Source organism: Balaenoptera acutorostrata, chromosome 1 (assembly GCF_949987535.1).
Source record: "Balaenoptera acutorostrata chromosome 1, mBalAcu1.1, whole genome shotgun sequence".
Lineage (NCBI taxonomy): Eukaryota > Metazoa > Chordata > Mammalia > Artiodactyla > Balaenopteridae > Balaenoptera > Balaenoptera acutorostrata.
The window spans coordinates 195045864-195067694 of record NC_080064.1 but is presented as its reverse complement, the minus strand read 5'-3'; the positions used below and the strand labels follow the sequence as shown (position 1 = coordinate 195067694).

General features: G+C 35.8%; 1 protein-coding gene across 1 annotated transcript in view; it reads left to right on the top strand.

The window, feature by feature from the left end:
• The window catches only part of LOC130705647 (uncharacterized), a 150739-nt gene that overhangs the window by 27047 nt on the left and 101861 nt on the right, over positions 1 to 21831 (top strand). The window contains exon 2 of the mRNA XM_057533305.1: positions 10331 to 10491. Coding sequence (XP_057389288.1) covers positions 10331 to 10491 — 161 coding nt within the window. The remainder of the gene's footprint in view (positions 1 to 10330; positions 10492 to 21831) is intronic.

The window sequence follows — 21831 nt, the reverse complement described above, 5'->3', positions numbered from 1 at the left end:
TCAGAGTCACTGAGGCTCAAACCCACTCCTTTGTAAAGTGGATTGTCTGAAAGTCAGGCATGCTTCAACCCTGCTTGCATATTTTAGTTGTTTTCAAAAGATCATGTAAGAGGAGAAACCACAGTGTATTATCCTCTGTGTCTTCTGTTTCTTGTTCTGTTCTGTTTTCAATGCTTATACTAAACATGATGGGAGAGTACAGTGAAATGGTTTTTTGGTCGTTTTGTTAAGTTCCAGGGTCCAACATTTTCTAATCCCATTAACAAAAAAGTATGTTGCCACTTAAAACCACAAATGTCTCAAATATTTTAGTTTATGAAACCAATAATTCACATTAGAAATATTTTCTCATAGAGCTTTAAGGCCATAACCAAACAATCCCTCTTGCAATTACACATAGAAATTTACTCATATAATATAAAAAATAAAGAAGTTCTCTTTGTATAATATAGTGACAATAAATTTCACCATTTGATAGTGTTAACTTGGTAAGAGTTATTTATTTAAAAAAGATATTGCTGCATTATGTTAATTAAATTGATTAACGTTAAAAGTGTATGTTATGCTGAAAGAAAAATCAGTGTTGAATGATTCTGCTTAATAAACATTGTTAAAGCAAGAATTTTTATTACATGAAATTATAATTTAAACTCGTGAACCAAATTTGGCTTAATGACGCTTGCTGCCACTGAATTTACAGGAGAAAGTGTAAAGCATACAAAAAAGAAAAAAAAAATCTGTGGTTTTCCTCCTCAATAAATCAATTTTTCCCAGATATATAAAAGACTGTTGATTCTATTCCCATCCTGTGAAATGTGGATGTCAGTGAAGTTACAGGATCTGCTAAATGAAAGGGCACACACCCTGTTTACAAGATGCAATAGATACTTATTTAGTATCTATTGTATCTTATTTAGTATCCAGATACTAAATAAGATACAACTTATTTAGTAACTATTCTGCTGAAGAAACGGCAGAAACAGGCAGAGTTGATTCGTGTCCTATTCTCTCTGTACAATTTGACTTGCCTATTTATACCACTTCAATACAAGTGAGCTGAAAACTTTAGGGATATTTTATCCCATACAGAATAGAAGAAGTAGAATTGAACAGCATCAGTTCCTAAAAGTTGCCTGCGCATTGTTCTAGGTTTCTTTCATGCAGAATTTGTGTACCATGGTTTTGAAGTTTCAATAAAGTTTTCATCTGGAAGCCAGTAAAATTCAACAAAATTCGTGATACATACTTAGATTTTCTAAGCAACTGATAAGTAAATCCACAGTGTTTTTAAAAGTTAGGAATTCTCTTAAGCAACATCATTCAGAGTTTTCGTTTAAAGAGTAACGTTCACTTTAAAGTGTAACTTACACTTTCAAATTACTTTTATTCTTACATATCCGCAGATGTTGTAAAGCAGAACTCAATCAGCTTGCAAATATATTATGGATGAAACATACTCGACCTGTTAAACCACCAAGACAAACTATATGCTTTTACTTTCTAAAATTAAAATTTATAAACATAATTTCCCCTCCAGCAAAGCAAATTTGGTTTCCTTTGAAGGAGGAAAACATATAAGTGGTAGGACAGGAAAGAAAGAAGAATACTAATTAGATGGCAGTGATAGTTCACCCTTTTAGTGTAAGGCAATAAATAAAAAGAGGTTGACCTTTATATCTTAGGCAATTTCTGTGTTGTTTGTTTTTTTTTAATAGAGGAATCAGCATTCCTAATATTGATAGACCATATACCTGTCCAGGTCTGACCTATATTTATACTACAAAGACAATTTTAATTGTTACTTCAATAGAGGTCCCATCACAACCATCATTTATTCATGCTCGAGTACATGTTTAAAAACTGCCCTTCAATCTTAATAGTTTCTGCTGCTAGCTCATTATTAGCAAAATAATAGGTTTTCCAGCAATGGGTTCAGTGTGGGTCACAAGTTGCAGTGTTTAGGAAGATGACAATGACAGGAAATATATTGAGACGTGCTAACTAAAGCACACAAAAATGCAAGACAGACAGATCTCCAGAAACCTGGTTGAAGTTTGAAGCACTTCCTTTTGAGAAGTGTTTTGAGAAGTGTGGAATAGTCTTAGAGTTTTGTTTGATCATAGCAGTGAAGCTTAAGGGGGAACAGGAAAGGTCATGTTGAAACTGCTAAATTCTCTGTCAAAAAATTTTCCAAGCTTGTACTGGAAACTCACTAGGTACCAGATAGACTACAGCGATTACTAAAGCTGTAGGAAGCAGGAGTCACCAAGTAATCAATAAATAATTTTGCCAGCTTCCATTCATATCCATATATTTTATCTCTCTGAAATACCTTTTAGAGAAAATTCACAAAGGACTGAATATATACATAAACACATACATAAATAAAAATAAAGGAGGGAAAGGCAGAAGTCAGGAAATAGATGTTCAGCTTTTTCTGGGCATGTTCCTAAAAAGCAAATAGAAACTAGAAAACAGTGTGACAGAACAACCATCAAGTGGACATTTATATAACGAGCAAACAGATGAGTGAAATTCACACACACACACAAACCACTTGAACCAAAAGACGTTACTATTAGAAAATGTACACAGGTCTAACGTGTAAGTTTGCTTTATATGTTTTAGCTCTTCATTCGAAATATTGGTCTGAGCTCCATACAACACTGAGGTTCAGTCTTAAAAAAATTTTTTTTCTGCTTCCAGATCTCATTTTTAAGAAATTTTAGTTAGTAGTTTCCACAAAAGCAAGAGGATTTACTGACTCTGTCACAATTGTGAGTTCACTGTTCTCTTAATAAATTCACCAGATTGTCTCCATCAGGTTCATGTAAAGACATTGTGCTCTGATGGAGTCAAAGAAAGGAAGGGAAATGCTACTCTTACTAGACTTTGCTAATTCTGTTCAACCGAACCTACCTGAGGAGTAAGAGTAACCACATCTCAGGTGGCTCTGGGATCGTCACTGAACAATGTAACTCAGGTCATCTACAGGATCTTTATGACGAACCATTTCCAAGAACAACTTTAAATATCATGACATGAGTGTACAATAATGAGTCTGCCTGTGAAAATCATTTTTTTAATGCATTGTCATCGTTTCCATAGGGTTAAACTTTATGGTTAATAGTTGAAAGTTTATAATTTATACTTGAAAAGTATTCCAAGAAGATCCTCACCTAAAATATTTTGGAAAAAATATCTTCTATTTTCCAAGGCGTCAATTTGCAAATGGCATAATTCTAGTACCAAACCTGCTGGGCTTTCCTTTTCTTTCCATAAGGCTTAACAAGGAGAACAGCAATGGTGCTGTTGTCGTTGTTTGTAATTTGGAATTCATTAACATGTTTTTCTTACAAAAAAATATTCTGAATAGCTGGTATACTCCTAATATTCAATATATAGTCCATCCTATATTTAACAAAAGTCCAAATAAGTAAGTACACTTTAAGTCTCTACATACTTTCTTGCGCCTTTATAAACTCACTGACATCTTGCAGCTCAGAAAATGTCTTCTTTTTTTGCTTGCAATTAACAAAGCTTCACTGCAACTCAATTGTTTCTTGAAATTTAAGATATTCATTGGGTGGGTTCCAAATTCCACAACGAATAGCAGATTCTGGAGATAAAGTGTTTCCTATTTACTTTTCTTCATCCATGTGTATATAAAACATGAAACAATTTATATTTACTTTTAATTGGACCTGAGTGTAACACCTCTGCCTTAAATTTACATCTACTGCAGATATAGTTAAGAAAACAATACATTTGGCTTTCAGTTTTGAGATAAGTTACGTGGATGCAAAATCCTCTGATTCTGGTACCCAGGACACTGCATTTTTCTAGTGTTAAGATGTGACTTACTGGGAGCTTACCAGGAAGACACATAACTCTGTCTGTGTGAAACAGTGTAGGTTTCTTTTTATTACACTAGAATAGTCAAAATACATCCTCTAGTTTGCAATATGTACATCATAAAACACACACATTTCCTCACTTTTGCCATCATTCCTTATTCTCCTATTCATCCCACAAAACCAGAAATAAACATTCGATGAAGCTTCATTTTACATTTAACAGTTCTCAGAAAGTCAACTTTAAAATGTAATAAAAAATGTTTCACTTAAAGGATCAAGCCACTCATACCTCAAAATTAACTGCACATTAAGTGCTAACTCTGTACAAAAATCCCCAAATTCAAATCAAGCTCAGTCTTCTAAGAAGCAGGGAAACCACACATCACATCAGTTTGCTGCTTTCAAGGTCAGTACTGAGCACAGACAGTCCCCACTCTCTGATACAACTGGAAGATAAAGACACATTACTTCCTCGGGAAGCTGGTCTGGAGCTGTAATCACAACTGGGCCAGGGTGCCCAGTGATCCTTTATGTGTCTAATTAATACCTGCTGCATTTAGTTTGCCTGAGACCTCACGAATATACACTGCCCCCCCGCCCCGATAAAGCAACCTTACACGCACCAAGATTATCCCATTAAGTGTTCTCATTTCCAGAAGTGTAGCAAGAATGGGTTTTTAAATCTCATAATAATGTTTTAAAAAAGAAAAGCTTGTCTTCCTTCATGTTTACTTGATTGTCAGGAAAATCTATCTTCCAGGAAAGAATGATTTTCTGCCTAAATCTTAAGAGTATGAATAGCTTGAGATCATTTCCAAATACTAACCGTGGGAGAAATGATTGCACTCTACGAGCATGTGTTTGAATGGTCAGAAGTCACCTTGCAATGTAAAGTGAATGATCATTTACCCTGGACTTTATGTGACTATGAATAAATCTATCACAACCGAGCTGCGCTCTGGTATAACCATACAGGGCTGCTGCGTTGTTTCATTTCCCAGGTTTCTGTGTATATGTTACTGTTTCAGTTTCACGTGTCAGCAAATGTCTGTTTACCCGGCTTCCTGTTATTAATTATGGGAAACAGGTTTTCTTGAAGTACATTAGAGACTCTTTTAACTCTTCTCCAGACAAGGCAAGATATCGGTGATTCCTTTAATGTTTGTACAAAGCCGGAAACTGAGTTAAAATACATTGTTGCCTCACATAGTTTTACAACTTCTTATCTCCCACAAAGGGGAAAAAAAAGACAGAAATAATAAAAAACAAATCACAGCAGCTTCTATTCCCATCGCTAGACACTGAGATAACAGAATTGGATACTTTCTTCATTGGCCATAACAAATTACTTTACAGATAACAGCATAAATTCTGAACTCTAATCACCTACAAAAATGTTTCCAAGATCAACTCAAATAGTAAAATGCTAAAAGACAAGAAGATATGTACTAGGGTAAAAGTATCTATAAAGAGACAAAAATACTGACCCGATTATTGGTGTGTTACCAAGCTTTTCCTATAGAAACATCTGGCCGGTCCATCTGATTCTCTGTCTTTGAAATAGGAGCAAGTATAGTTGCATGCCGTCAAATCCTAAAGGAGCCAAAACATCTGGAAGTTTTAGAAGAAAAGCAAAATAGTTATGGGGGAAAATCCAGATTAAAAAACTGCAGATGTTTAATTGGCCTGTCAGTTACGTTACGAGGAAATAAGGACAGAAATAACCAGAAGCCACTGGTGGAAAATTAAAATAGTTTCATGAGCCAATGCCAAGCTAAAAGCAATGAAATCGGTAACAGAATATGGACAGGGGCTTTCTCAACTGAGATCTGAAAATGTTACAATGTGCAATTTTGTAAATTAGCCATTTCCAAAAAATCTTTTTCATTAAGGCACAATAAAAGTTCTTCAGACTCCCCTCTCTCTCTCTTTGGTCATTAATTCAGGCAGTTATGCAGAGTTTGGCTTTCATCAGTGACAAGCTCTCCCCTCAACCCTCTTCGCCCCCTTTCTGAGACCCCCTAATACTGCTGAGTGGCCAGAAATTACAGATGCAAGAAAAGCTGACAAATGACTGCCAGGCCCCTCCCCCAGAGCCTCGACAGTCAAAGCCCCTGCCAGAACATGCCTGAAAGCAGCACGCTCAGAGACAAAGACACAAAGATTCCATTTTCTCAGTGAAAATAGACTTCATGTGTAAAACACCAGTGAGAAAGATGGAAAGCTGACACATATGAGCAATTTTCGAGAGGCAGGGCTGGATCTTTCAAGAAGATTGAAATTGCATTTGATTGCATCAAAAACCTCACAAATGTTGTTTAACCTAAAAGTCTTTTCAGTCTGTAAAAAGACATTCGGTGGCAAGATATTTTATGCTTCCTTTAAGCACATGGTTAAAAAGGATAAAGAATCTTGAGCCCAGTAGAGAGACGTTGATTACATCCTACTGCCGCATCAAGAATTAACACTGGTTCACATCACAGGGTCTACAAAATAAAGGGGAAAGTTTAAAAAAAAACCCAAAACTCTATTAAATCAAAGAGTTCGTAGAGATATTAAATCCTTATGTTTTCTATAAAAAGAATCCCCTCCCAGCAGCCCCAGGGTACATTACTGGCGAGGCAACGAGCTGTTTATTAGAGATTCAAACCATGGCATCTGAGCCTTGCCAAGCAAGCAAGTTTCAGCCTGTGAGCCCAGGGTCTCTGGCTTCCACAGTCTCTCTGGCATCTTGCAGTGAGAGCTGTCTGATTGGCCTCCATACCGTGCCGGGGCAGCATGTAGGTGCAAAGGCTGGGACTGGGAAACAAAGAAAGATCATCATTGACTATGGAAGGTCATGCTTTTCTTCCTCTCTAAATTCAGGATGACTTTTGCAGATGAAAAGAGAAACGTGTGAAAAAAAACTCCCGAAATGAATTAGGGAATTAATTTATAACATATCTTCAAGTGATGCTCTAAATATATTGTAGATACAGAGAGAGAGAGCAAGAGAGAGGGAGAGGGAGAGAAAGTTTGCAGCTTTATTATTTTTTTTCATTTATTTATTTTTTCATAGTGGTTGGTTCTTTTATTAATTTTTAAATTTTATTTATTTATTTATTTTTGGCGGCTTTGGGTCTTAGTTGCAGCACACAGGATCTTCGTTCCCACATGTGGGATTTTTGGTTGTGGCATGAGGGCTCCTGAGTGCATGGGCTCTGTAGTTTGCAGCACGTGGGCTCAGTAGTTGAGGCACGAGGGTTTAGTTGCCCCGTGCCATGTGGAATCTTAGTTCCCCAACCAGGGATTGAACCAGAATCCCTTGCATTGGAAGGCGGATTCTTAACCACAGGACCACCAGGGAAGTCCCCAGAGTTTGCAGTTTTAATTTATCATAATCTTTTAAAGCAAGGGAGGAAGATTTCTCCCACCTGCCTTCTTAGCTTGTCAACTTTTGTTTGTCTTTGTATTTCTTTTGTTTCATACACCATGCAGAGGCACATTCGGTTGTATATGAAAAGTGACCATGGGGCCACTTTTAAACAGGAGAACCCTATAAGAAGATTTAAATGGACCATTTGATAGAGTTTTGTCTTACTCAAATATCCTGGGCTTTGATGGCTCCATTGAAACCTTTAGTAAATATTTCTCTCCCAAATTGAGTCTGCTTGCATCCCCAGCCCAATCCATTCAACAGTTCTCTGTTCTTCATAAATGGGTTCAATCCTTGTGGAATACTTGGGATAGGCTGTAATTAATAGTAGCTGTCAGGGGCTACAGACCAAGACATTGCCCTGGGGAAGCCTTAATTTAAAAAATTTACAAAAATTATTTTTTTAAAAATTCAGAACATCTTTTGTCCTCTACCATTCCCTTCCAAGCTCCTGCTATTCTTACATTTCTTTAGTTAATAGGAATAGCAGAGAGAAAAACAACTACTTCACAATCTAATAAAGGATGGCTGAGTGGAAAATGAGAAGAGTAGATAAATTCTATGACCATTAAAATGTTTCACATACACTCTTTATTCCCATCACAGTATTCAGATCAAAATACTTTCTAGCTATCCTTTCCAATCTAATCAAAATACAGTTAATTTATAACATGAGTTCATAACATTGAGATTTTATTTGTGGCATTAACAATAATCTAAGTGTCCCCAGCACCCATTTATTTGCCATGAAAAGGGAGTATGGTGGATGGAGTGCTTGTTTGGGAGTATAACTTTAAAAAAATTTTTTTTTAAATTGGAGCATAGTTGCTTTACAATGTTGTATTAATTTCTGCTGTACAGCAAAGTGATTAAATTATATATATGCATACATTCTTTTTTATATATTCTTTTCCATTATGGTTTATCACAAGATATTGAATATAGTTCCTTTTGCTATACAGTAAGACCTTGTTGTTTATCCATTCTATACATAAAAGCTTACATCTGCTAATCCCAAACTCCCACTCTATCCCTCCCCCAACCCCCCTCCCCCTTGGCAACCACAAGTCTGTTCTCTATGTCTGTGAGTCTGTTTCTATTTCATAGATAGGTTCATTTGTGTCATATTTTAGATTCCAAATATAAATGATATCATATTGTATTTGTCTTTCTCTTTCTGACTTACTTCAGTTTGTATGATAATCTCTAGGTCAATGCATGTTGCTGCAAGTGGCATTATTTCATTCTTTTTATGGCTGAGTAATATTCCATTGTATATAAGTACCACATGTTTTTTATCCATTCTTCTGTTGATGGACATTTAGGTTGCTTCCATGTCCTGGTTATTGTAAATAGTACTGCAATGAACATTGGGGTGCATGTATCTTTTTGAATTAGAGTTTTCTTCAGATATATGCCCAGGAGTGGGATTGCTGCATCATACAGTAGCTCTATTTTTAGTTTTTTTAAGGAATCTCCATAGTGTTTTCCATAGTGGCTGCACCAACTTACATTCCCACCAACAATGTAGGAGGGTTCCCTTTTCTCCACACCCTTGGGAGCATAACCTTTTATGCATATTCAATCACCCTGTAACTTTAGTGACTCTCTGAGCCTCAGTTTCCCTATCATAGGAGGAATTTTGTCAGTCATAGAAAGTTGTTTGGGGATGAACCTGCAAAGGCAGAATGGACTCCAAAATGCTGACATATGTGAGTGCATGGGGGGAGGGGGTGTGTTCAACTTCCATTGTGTTTGAAAACTTTAAATTTCACGTGAAGAACAATTCGGTGTCATAAATAGAGATAGGAAGTCCCTGGTGAATTCAGTAAAATAAATTAGTCAAAAGCTAGGCGATCACCACACCGCAGACCAGTTGATGGGTGTATGCATGGCCTTTTCAGAATGTTCCAATCTCCTGTAATGTTAAAACTGACAGAGTGATTTTAAATATCTTAAAGCATATCTGACGTATTTCTTTATATGAACTCTTTCTCCCCTTGTTAGTCGTTTTCCTGCTAAGTGGGTATGCACAGAGTGATGCCCAAAACCCCAGCCAGAAAACAGGAGCTGTGCTAAGCCCCTCCCTCACTGCCACACCCATGGCCTCTGCCTGGGAAGTTTTGGGAATAGCAGGGGGCACGTGGGAGGCTGTTCAACATTCTTCTCCCTTGTAGTTTCAGCCAAGGGGTATTCACACGCCTTCAGTTGTGCCCCGGAGCACTCTCGAGAGCCTCACCCCAGGTGCCAAGGAGCACAGAGGAAAAGTACGGGAATGAAACATCTTGTTATGTGGACAGAAAATATTGATAGTCTTTTACAATAAAAGTAACAGAAATACATTCCTAAGGGGAGAATACATTGTCTAACTGAAGAAATAAGTTGTCTAACAAACTCATAAATTCTAGACACTGTCTCTTATGGTATTTTTTTAAACATAATACCAGGATTCTCTGATTCTACAGTAAAAAGGGGGAAAAAAACCCCACATTAGTTTGTCTTCATTTAGTTTAATTGAAAGGCAGAAAACCACATGGCTTAATCACATTCAATATTTTTATTTTTGAAGATTCAACCATTATCATAGACTAGAAGAATGATATAAATATAGCACAGTATTATTTAGATAGATAAGTTAGTCTCTTTAGAGAAATTAGATAAAAAATAAAGCAAATATATTTAACGGGCTTGGGAATAAAATCTAGACTTATTTATGAATTGTACTAATAGTATCTAATATTTTAAAACCTTTTTACACATGGGAAATACCTCCAAAGGAAAAGTAATCTTTATAATTAATTAGCATAGCAGAGGTAGGCAAAAGTATTTGTTTTACCTTTTCAGGGGTCTTTGGTTGTTATTTTCTGGAGACGTGGGCAAACAATGTTTTCTGGGCTAAATTAGTAGTCCTGGAAAAAGGAAAATTTAGGATACGAAAAGTTGACAGATCTCTATGGATTGCTGGATTGGAAAACATTTCCATAAGAGGATAAAAATCAATTTTAGCTAATTTGCTTAACATGACCTGAGTTTTACGTAACATCTTTGTTTTGTACAGGGATCGTGGCAAAATTACCAATAAGTCCATAAAGGAAACTGAAGGCAGTTTGATCTACACCTTCAATAACAGTCCCACAAAAGTTGAAGAAATATGTTATGTCTCCAAAGACACATACTCCAAAGAGCATAGTTATACCCTAAAATTAGGACGTGATTCAGGTACGTCATTTCTTTTAGTTCAGTTGAAATGCTTTGTTCTTTGTACTGCAGATAATTCTTCTTTTTTTCCCCTAGTCCCTCTCTCTCTTCCTTTCCTTCTTCTCATTAACATATGTCTTTTATAATTGATGTTGCTTACCGTCCTTTCATCAAACCTATGCCACAACACTGAGGCGAGCCATCCGGCAGGGCACCTAAATACACATTAGAGGAGGCTGGGAGCCATGAGAGGCTTTGACCATCTCATCAGGGCAATTATAATAAGCATCTTGGTCTCACTGAAGGCATTGCATTCAAATAATAGCCTTCATCATTACTCTTTTTAAATATGAAAGTAAACTTTGAAGCCCTTTGAAGGACCCAAGCAAACAACACACATGTGAAAGTAGATCAGTGAGCCTTTGAAAAGATATCCCTACGTAAAATCTGTGAAGAATCTTAGGCTTTAAAGAAAGACCTCCAGGTAAATGATGGCTTTTAATAAGACACATGACAATCTCAATTATGAGAATCCGTTCTGTGTGTTCTCTGTGCCATTTTATATTCCCAGCAGGATTTTTTTTTTTCTCATCAAGAGTTTCCAGGGGTGTCTACTGTTATCTATGTGTAAAGCATATTTAGGTGGTACCCCAAAGCTGTGCTAATTAAAAAAAAAAAAGAAAAAGAAAAAAAAAAGAAAGAAAAAGAAACAACAACGTTGTCAAGTTGTCAGACAGACTGGAACTAGGGGATTATAGGTAAGAGGGATAAAATGAAGGGTTGAAAGCTATAATTTCTATTTCTGTGGTGGCAACTGAATCAGCTGTTGGATCAGGCAGTTTAAAGATACAGTCACTTAAGCACAGAGTCTGGGAAGAGGGAACTTTACAGTATACCCGTGACTCAGCGGTGTAGACTCACGACACGGTCGGGATTACTTGCTGGGTCCTTTTCCTGCTTGTCTCTGTTTCCTTTCCCCATACCATTTGACTCCATCCCTGTATTTGACAATTCCACATATTACTTTCCTTCCTCCCATTTTTTCACCTCTTTTACTTTTTTTTTTTAAACACTAGTTGCTTGGCCTCTGACCACTGCTCCGTGCTGGGGCCTCCCAGGCAACAAAGAACATGTTTTAAAAAGAGACACTGCATCTCAGGAGCGTCCTTACTTGACCTTGTTCATTTTTGGACATGCTGTGGCTGTAGATTTTCAGAAAAAGTCCCTCCCCTGGAATGGTTTTAAAGAACACGTATGCACATATGGATGTCAGGCTATCAAACTTGTAGATGGAGCGATTTGAAGAATAAATTGTAATAGTAACAAGATCGCTCATAAAATGATGAGCTATAGGTGCCTGTCTGGTTACATAATAGTCGCTGTGATCCTGGGTGTTTCAATTCATAATTTGGCCTTCTCTTTATATCCCAATATCTGTTATTGGAATTAACCGAGTCATAGGGCTGGAAGAAATCATAGAAATTTTGAAATCATAGAAATTTTGTAATACAGCTCTCAAATTGAAACAAAGAAAATGAAGCCCAGAAAATAAGCTAAGTCGTTCTGCTTGTCTATAAGTGCCATTGGTTTAATTGTAGTTTTGCCTATTTTTAGGTAAAGAATATATTTTCCCAATAACTGGTTAGAAATGTTTGAGAAGAGATATCATCATGAAAATATATATGCAGTAAAATATAACTATTATTCAATAGGCTATAATATATATTGAAGTAACCTGGGGATATTATTCATATAGCAGAACGTCCTTTAATCATTGTATAAAGTATGTAAACCATATACAAATTATGCACATGAATGAATATTATTTTTGTATATAAGTACAACCCCCTTTTTGACTTTTTTTGTATTACAATTATATATTACTCAGAGTTCTATAGTTATAATCAGAACAAAAAGGATCACCCAGAAGACAAGAAGGTAAGTTGTCCTAAGCATATTGGAAATTCAGAAGTTCTTTTCCATCACTAACATTGTGCTCTTAAAAAAATGAAGAAAAAAATCCCTATCTTCCACTTCTGAGTATTCTCAAAACAACTGGCAGAAGTGGGAGAGTGAAAGAAATCTACTGCAGATAAACAGCTAGATCCTACTATTAAAGGCAGTCAGTGGTATTCTAGAGAAAATAAAATTTGCTCTTGAAGACATAGTAGACTTAATGTTAAAAAAAAAAAAGATATTATACATACCCTAAAATATGTTTATGAAACAAAGCTTTTAAATTTTTAATTATACCCCTAAACTGGCTTTCTAGTTTTTCTAGGATATCAAACAACTCAAAAAAGAAATATTTACTCAGATTAATGTTTGAAACGTCATATGGAAATGTGTATAGTGATGTTACTAGAAATTAGTATCTTTATAAATTAAACATGTAGAAGGTCTTGTCTCCAAAAAGCCTGACCCACTGCCTTAAGGTTAAAAATGCAAATCTCACATAGATCTTAGAAGTTGTTTAACTTTTTAGTTTGAAGTACATTTTGATGAAAATATTTAAAAGATGGCCACCTCCTCAGTTAAAGGTGGGCATTTTAATGAAATAGTAAAAATCAGGAGATTATCAGTTTCCAGAATTAAACACTGGCTCCTTATTCGGGGCATATTTCAGTCCCCAAATATCGAGGACACATCTAGGAGAAACTAAATTTTTTTAAAAAAGAATTAAACAGGAATTTTGTGATCGCCTTCATGTTAAATTTTGACATGTGTTTCAGGGACTCCAAATTCAGTTAAACAGCATCAAGATCTGAATTGTCCCTATTATTGTCATCATTTACATAATAGTATGGAAAACACAGAGCAGTGTAATATCATGAATGCGAATTTAGGGGAAAATGTTATTCCCTGAGCCAAAAAGTGAGAGGAATCAGCACACATGAGGATTTGCATGGTTATTTTTCCTGGTACTTCTGTAGACCATTCTGTAACAATGGAGTCTGGTATTTCTTGTCTTAATGCTACGTGAAGAGATCCATGGCTAACACTAAAGTTTGCAGGTGGGTGGTACGTATGCTCTTAATAAAAATATCTGTGATCAAACGTTGCAGAGTTAATTAGGCTTCGTGTCAAATTGCCTCTCCTAGAATCTTCAGGAGCAGGGGGGTGCAGCTGTGTGTCACCTGCCTGCTTTCTACAGACAGTGCCCAAAGGATGTAACTTCATGAAAATTCAAATCAGATTGCACAGAAATACAGTATTCCCAGTAGGCTCTTTATGTTTCCAGATAAATTACATACACACAACAACATTTGTCCTTTGTTAAATTTCATGTTGCACAATTCTACTAAATTTTGAATGGCTTCTTTAGCCAGAGAAACCCGAAAATATCCTTTGGCTAAGAAAGGAAAAAGTAATCACATGCCCTTCAGAAAACATTTTCAGAGCTGTTGTAGAAGTTGTTGAAAGGACCACTGAAAGATATTTACTAATGGAAAATATGTTTTGTTTAGAAACTGGGCTATGCTTTAGTATCTTATCAACCTGTTCGATAGGGTTCAATCATAATAGAAATTGAGAAAAAGATGCAATGTAAAAAAGAATCTTGTTAGGAGCCATAAACATACAGATAGTGAAATAAATGCTTGTTTTTTCATGATGAAGTCTTATTTCAAGTAAACAACATTTTTCAGAAAAAGAAATTGACTAACAGCTGAACATTCCCACAAGGCAATATGCCGTGGAACTCAAAATGCCAGTGCAAAAATGTGAGCTCCTAAAAGAGGGTTCAATACTGGTCTGTAATAATTAGCCATATCTTCTGCACTAAGAAGGAAAGCTCTCTTCAGGGCTTGAGGATTGGTGTGGAAGTGGGGATTTTGAGTATAAGAAAGGGAACTTAATTCATGTTCTAGGGTTATGCAGCTATGATGGAAGGCTTTGGCTTCCCAAGTGAGTAACATGGAAATTATAGTAACTATGACTAACTTAATTTGATGAAATAGGACTTTATTTTTCTCTAGGCCGAGGTTTCTCAACAGAAGCACTATTGATATTTTGGACCAGATAATTATGGGTGTGGGAGATTTCCTAGGCATTGCAGGATTTTTATCAGCCTCCTTGGCCTTTACTCCCCAGATGTGGGCAGCACCCCTCCCCCACCATATGGATATCTCCAGACATTGCCCCTGGTGGAGAACCACTTGTCTAAACATTTTTCATTTCTTCCCTTATCTCACTGCAAAATGAGTTACGCTGGTTCTTCACATTACCATCAGTAGAAACTCTGCGTAGAGAACTCGTATGTATCAAGTGAAGAACAGTTCTGTAATGCAAATATTTTCTGCAGGATACAAAAAATAGGACTGTAGGAGCTCAGTGTGATAATGCTTTATTTCTCCATGTGTGTGTTTTTAACGACAGAGAAAGCTTTCCCTGGTAATAAATAATATAAGATGCAAACAAGGGGAGAAGTGGATATGAGAAATTATCATTGCCAGTGAATTTTGAAAAGTATAAAACACTTTTAGAGCAACTATGTTGAAATTAAAAAGAAATTACCATTTCTTTTACCTACATACTCTGCGACTATTGCTTGCTATTTAATTACTGAAGAAACATTTTTATTACCACAGATTTTCTAGGTCAAAGTTTCACAAAATTTTCATTGTATCAGATTACTTGAAAGGCTTGTTGAAATATAAATTACTGGGCTTCCTGCCCAGTTTCTGATTAGTAAGCAAGGCCAGAGAACCTACATTTCTAACAAGTTCTCAGGTGATCCAGAACCTGAGATGTCCACTGCCCTAGAGACAATTTCAACTTCAGATGTAGCTTCTTAGCCTGACTTGATAACTTTTTTCTTTATTGAAAATGGCAGAGACTATAAATACAAAGACATAAAAGAGTTGTATAAATTTGGGTTTACTCATTTGCAATAGACCAAATCAGCTTTGTCACTGGAAAGAATGACTTATGAGAGAGAATGTTTTTAATACAAGAGTCTTCACATACCATTGAAAGACAGGAAACCTTAAAAGAAAAACAAAACTGACGAACTACTCCCAAACAGGGATTTAAAGGAGCTAAAAGCTTTTTAAAAAATGCCTACTACAAAGTAAAAGTTTATTTTCCTACACCAGCAAACACTTAGCTATCCATATTTTGTTTATATTTTCCTTATTTATTCTTTTCCCACCTGCCAGAAAAAAATTTTATCATTCTCCACCCTCAGCGTCCCCCCCTCAATGTATGCAACAGCTCTTGTCCTTATATATCTCGTAGCTTCAATGCACCGCACTTGGCAAGATCGTATGACATTTAGGATGTCATTAAGCTCTGGGACGTGTAATATATTGAATACATTTTTGAGGATTCAAAAAAATATTTTCAAGGGTATGCAGGGCTGTCACCTATGGCCATAGAAACTGTGCACAGTACATCTCCAGGAGATGCCGTTGACAGAGGTGATGATGTAAATGGAACTCCTGGAATTGTGCCATCAGGTGTCCCTTAGTCAGATATAATAGGACAGGTTCGACAAGACGGGCATAACCACGAAACTCTGCAGGGTGTGGGAGACCTGGCTTAAGAATTGCACATGTGATTTATTTCTAGTTAGTTGACAGCTCTTAGCTCGGTGTTACGCCAATCGTAATACGCAACTGCCTAGAAGACCCATGCACATCTTCGAGTCTGAGTAGGATAGAGTTTCTGATGTGAGGGAAAATGAGAAGTCCCTTATCTTCGTGGCTGGTAGAATGGATCCAGAATCAAGGACTTTTCAGACACCATCTTCAACCCTGCTATGTTTGTAGGTGAACCAAGGCACCAACTGTTCTGTTCATTTACAAACAACACTAAACACATGTGCTACATGCAGCATGTAGGTAATCGGGAGCCTTAGACAGAAAGCCAAGAAATTGTTACATTAAATTTTCTCAATTAATCTCCATAATTTGGGAACAAATATGGACTGGTTTTGCCAGTGGAATATGCCAAAATAAGGTAGTCTTTAAAATTCCCAGATAGAAATGTGACACCTTGATTCTAGCTTTGAAATAAAAGTTTATATTGGGATTGGTGTATACACACCACTATATATAAAATAGATAACCAACAAGGACCTCCTGTATAGCACAGGGAACTCTACTCTATATTTTGTAATAACATATAAGGGAAAAGAATCTGAAATATATGTATATATATCACTTTGCTGTACAGCTGAAACTAACACAACATTGTAAATCAACTACACGCCAATAATTTTGTTTTTAAATGTTTATAGTGCTTTTGATAACTTATGGTCTATTGATAACACAGCAGGGGAAATTGAGAAATAAGTTATTCTTGGTTGAATACCGGGAAATCATCATCCACTTTCCCCTACTCAGGCACTAATAACAAAAGACAGCCCTAAATAGAGTCGTTGATTAATTAATTTGCATCCAAACATTTTATTTTTCTTAACGCAATGGGCAAGCCATAGTTCCAGAACACTTATAGTTAAATCTTGTTATTTTGTTCTTGGCCTTCTAAGACCTACTTTAGCTGATAAGGCCTGTAGCATTACAGATGCTTTATCACTCCGACACTACAGCTTTGAGAAGGCTCTTGCCACACATTTGAATAATTTTGGCCTATCCTCTTCCACAGAAGCAAATGTACAAACCTCTACACTTCAACTCGGAGACCTCCCATTCATACTGTGTGTCTCCAAAGCGCTGACATTAATGCTGTAGCCATGGTTTTCAATGGGGATGGTAATCTGTGATAACAAAATTGTATCCCTTCCTTCCTGCAATTACCTCACTCTCCATACAGCCTTGACATCTGGAAACCCACTGCTACAGGAGCAGCTGGCATTCCTGTCCTACAGCAGGAAGTTAACTACGCATTCCAAAGAGCCCCGATTGTTTTGATATTTTCTGGCAGCTCAAGAAGCTTGGATCTTGGAGAACAGCTCTTCTGTACCAACCACATTTGGAACCATACACAAAAGCATAACTTGTCACAACCTGAACCACTTATAGGTATCGGATATTGTCTTTCTCTTAATGACCTATAGCTGCATATGGTGATCAAGTTCCAAATGTAACCATGTTAAATATAGAGTGCCTTGTCAGAGAATTGATAGAGATTCTGTTCATACAGTACTCTCCATGGTTTATTTGATGACCTCACTCTGCTATCATTTTCTCAAGTAATAATCTAAATTTTGGGAAGAAAATGGATTAATATAGGCTAGAAATCGATTCTTGCGGTACTGTGAGAATCATTGTGCCCTGGGTTTGCTCTTATAATGTTCAGTTAACAGAGATTTTCAGGTACTTATCAATTTGCTAGAAATCAGGAGAGCTCCAAAAAAGTGCAAAATCACTCAATGTTGGGCAAACCCAACTGTATTTTGGCTTCACTAAGCGTCTGAAATGATTTTGGTTTTGAGCTGATAAAATCTATATATTGTTTATTCACGGTGCTTTAATTTTTTAAAAGAATCAAAGGGAATAATTACTGGATAGATTTACTGTGAATTTATCATTGAAATGGCTACAAATAATTATTACCTTCATTGTAAGAACATTAGTGCTTTTTACTCATCAAATTGAGAATGAAATGGATTTTAGTAACACCCTACAATTACCTTATTAATCAAAATTATTACCAGTGATCTCCTTGAAACCAGACTGGTTTGCTGCAGAACTCATTCAAGACTGCACTGATTCAGAGCAGAACTCTGCAAAAATACAATGACAGATGATTTGTATTTAGTTTACACATTTTATAATGTGTTTTCTCTTTCTTACATTTCCTCCAAAGCATAGCAATATTTACCACTGTATATTTGTGTTGGCTTTCATCTCCAACTTAATAAAATACTTCTCTTTGCTTAGCTATTTCTTGTGGAATTTTAAACTCATAGTGATGAAACCAATCCTCTCTCTCATAATTTAAGAGTTGATTCTGAATAATTACTTATGCCTTCTATTCTAGTGACTGTAATCTCTGATACCCCTCTGGTTAGAAATGCCTTTGCTCTGTGTTTAATATATTTCCCCTATGCTACTGATCCTATGTATGCTTAAGCATTTTTCTGTTTTATCCAACCGTCCCTATGATAACCAGAAGATACTGTGCTTCCTCTTAGTATTTTAACACTCCAATGTACACTGAGTGTTTAAATTACCATAAAAAACAATATTTGTTTGCATAGTAATTGGCTTGTTTACCTTTACTGCTCTAGAAAACCTTGCTAGGCCATCTGCCTGGGGCCAATACTTGTAACCGTTAACAATTATGGATTCCAGAAAGATGCTGATATGAAATTTTTAAAAAATAACATTTCAAAATCAAATACATAATATTCAATATATTCTCTAGGATTGTTTATATGTTGCCATCCACACCACTTGCTTTTCTTATTATGTTAACTAGAATTCACTTTTCATCAGCAGGCACTGAGTAATAGGACATTTTGTATCAATCTTGGGTTGTTCCTGGACATTCATAGACAGATGAAATATTTTCAGAATCAATAAAAGCATAATTATTTTTATATGATGGAGTTTTAACACAGCCTTTATGTTACGCAGAGGTTTGAGTAGAATGCCAGTGATGTACTTTCTATTGTCAAGGAATCGATCTGCACAAAAGAGGGTTGGGCCGCCATTCAGCAGGTGGCAACTTCATCCTTTGGTCCAGGTCTGACGAGCTCTAGGGGCTTTGCAAGGAAGGATGCCTGGGACACTGCGTGGGGTCCGGGTGAGGGGGTCACAATCGAGAGTCTTTCCTCATGAGGTGCTGCAGGTGGGTGACAGTAAACGCTAGGAAAGAGTTTTACACAGAAACCTCTCCCCTAGTTTCCACGTTGGGATGGGCAGCAAAAGAAAGAAGCCCCCATTTCTACTGAATACAAACCACTCTCTCAAATATATAGAAGAACAGCATTAAGGAAGACCTCAGTCACAGGCTTGGGTTTTGATTTTGTTCGCTTGCTTGTTGATGGGTGTTTTGCAGAAATGCCCAATGCGTTTGAGTTGTTTTACCCTGAGCAGGATCCGTGCCAGAAATAGTGCCGATTAAGCTTTTCAACATTTTTCTTTCACTTTTTAAATAACTTTTAATTTTCCAAAGAATTCTTAATCAAAAAATTGACTTTAGAATTTAGTTACGCCATGATATAATGATATGTATCAAGGCAGAAAAAATTTAAAGAAGCACTGTTTATGCAGTAGATATTTTGCCTTTAAGCTTTTCAAACCTGACTTTGGTAGTTTATTATCAAGATTTTCCCACCTTGAGGGCATAAATTTGACAGGATAAAAATGTTATTTTTGGCCATTAAACATACTGCTTTCAATTATCCTCAAAATTTCACCTGGAAGAGAAATTGGATCTACTTCTTAAGTATAATGAGAATAGAGAGAGATAGATACAAATTAGATTTATAATATTAGATTCAATCTTGGCAAAACTATTTCCAACTCAGCATCTATTTTTTAAAAGATTATTCCTCATATTTTAATATAAAAGCATCAAAACATAAATGCTTAAGTCTTAAAGTTCACTAAATTCTAGAAACTATCACTGGCATGCTGTTGTCTCAAAACAATATATGATTTTGACATAAATATAATCAGGTCCTGTACAATGAGCCATCAAGGCTAAGTGAAAATCATAGTGACTGATTCCTTTTGTCTGGTTTTCCAAAGAATAAGACATAATAAATCAATTATGAAAATTTTCCACACCAAATATTTCCCTTAAAATGTAATATAAAAATTTAAAACCAAAAAAATTTTAACATTTCACAAGATTTTCAATAATTTAGAAACTTGCTCAAGAGAGAATTCACTCTGCTTTGCAAAGGGTTGTAGTATATATTTTATTACAGACTATTAGCTGCTAACATTGCACACAAAGGTCAAATATGTGTGTTTATGTTCTGCTGAGTCTTATAAACAAAATGTGTCCTTATTCTTTAAGAAGAAAAATGTATTAAAGAAGAAAATTGCATTGTTCTTAATTCCTCAGATAGAAATGCTACTAAACTGCCCCTATGAAAACATTTGAGGTTAGAGTTTTGTCATTTTAAACCCAGATGCGTGTATTTTGGGTACATTTTTTGAGCACTACGTGATCATAAAGTAACCTAAAATAACAATGGAAGAAAACTAAGTTCTGCTGATAAAATACACTTTACTTTTTACGTGGTGTTAACGAAACGACTTAGATGGGAAATGAAATCTGTCTTAGCTTAAGAGAGAAACACAAAGACATTTCCCTTCTGGACAACAGATTTTGGCACTGCAAGATCAAAGAAACAATTTTATCTGCATTGTGACTATAGACCAAAAAATTTTTCAGTATTCCTGTCTCCATGCTAGAGTTTATGTGTCTTTAATGGTATTTAAATTATAGCCCTTCTGTAGCCATGCAGTCAAAACACCACGTCATCTGATGAGAAACCATATTATAATCTGTCAGTATGTCATTTTAAAACCCATACTGTACTTGTCCTCATTTTTCTCTTTTGCTAGAAAAAATTGAGCAAATCGTCTTTTAAACTGGGTTTACAAGTTGACCTAGTCAAGCGAGACAAAAAGATTACTTTGCTTTATGTTATTTTAATTTAATTTAAACCAATTTATAGATTTCTTTTCCTTTTTTTCTGCAATACCTCCTCCACATTTTTGTTTGTTCTTAGTATTATCATCTTTCTTATATATGACATGATGCATGGTATACTATAGACACATATTAAATGAAAATCAAGAATGTGTGCCCATTAGGGAATTATAGCTAAAATAGTTTTTCCTCAAAGAAAAGTGTTTTATATCAGTTTAAACAGATATATAGGAGAGTGACTATTACATATAAGTGAAAGGGGCTGTAATCTGAATTCTTTTGTAGCACACAATGCAGATGGTGTGTTTCAAATGTCACCAGAGAAACAAGTTTTAATTTGAATGTGTACTTTAATAGAATGTTTATTATAATGACTTAACAATAAAATTAGCAGTTTACTTAGAATATTCCTGCAGATATAAAAATGAGATGTTACATTTTTACAGATGTAGTGAGCTTTTTCTTACGTATAGATATAAGCAGGAACATGCAATCAGTGATCTTATACCTTTTTTGCTACCCAATGTTATATATATTGTTAAATAGTTATTACCGGTGTTTAGAAAAGTGAAACTTATTTTGTCTAGGAGCATATGATTGATTGGTAACTGATGGATAACTTCGCTTTCATGCTTCAAAAACATAACATGAAGCTTCAAGCATTTTCAAGCAGATTTAAATCATTTGAAAAGATAATGAGCTTTTAAATCATATTAAGATTGAGTTGCAAGATGCTTGTTTGAGTGTAAGTGACTTTAATGTGCCCATGGGAGACATTTA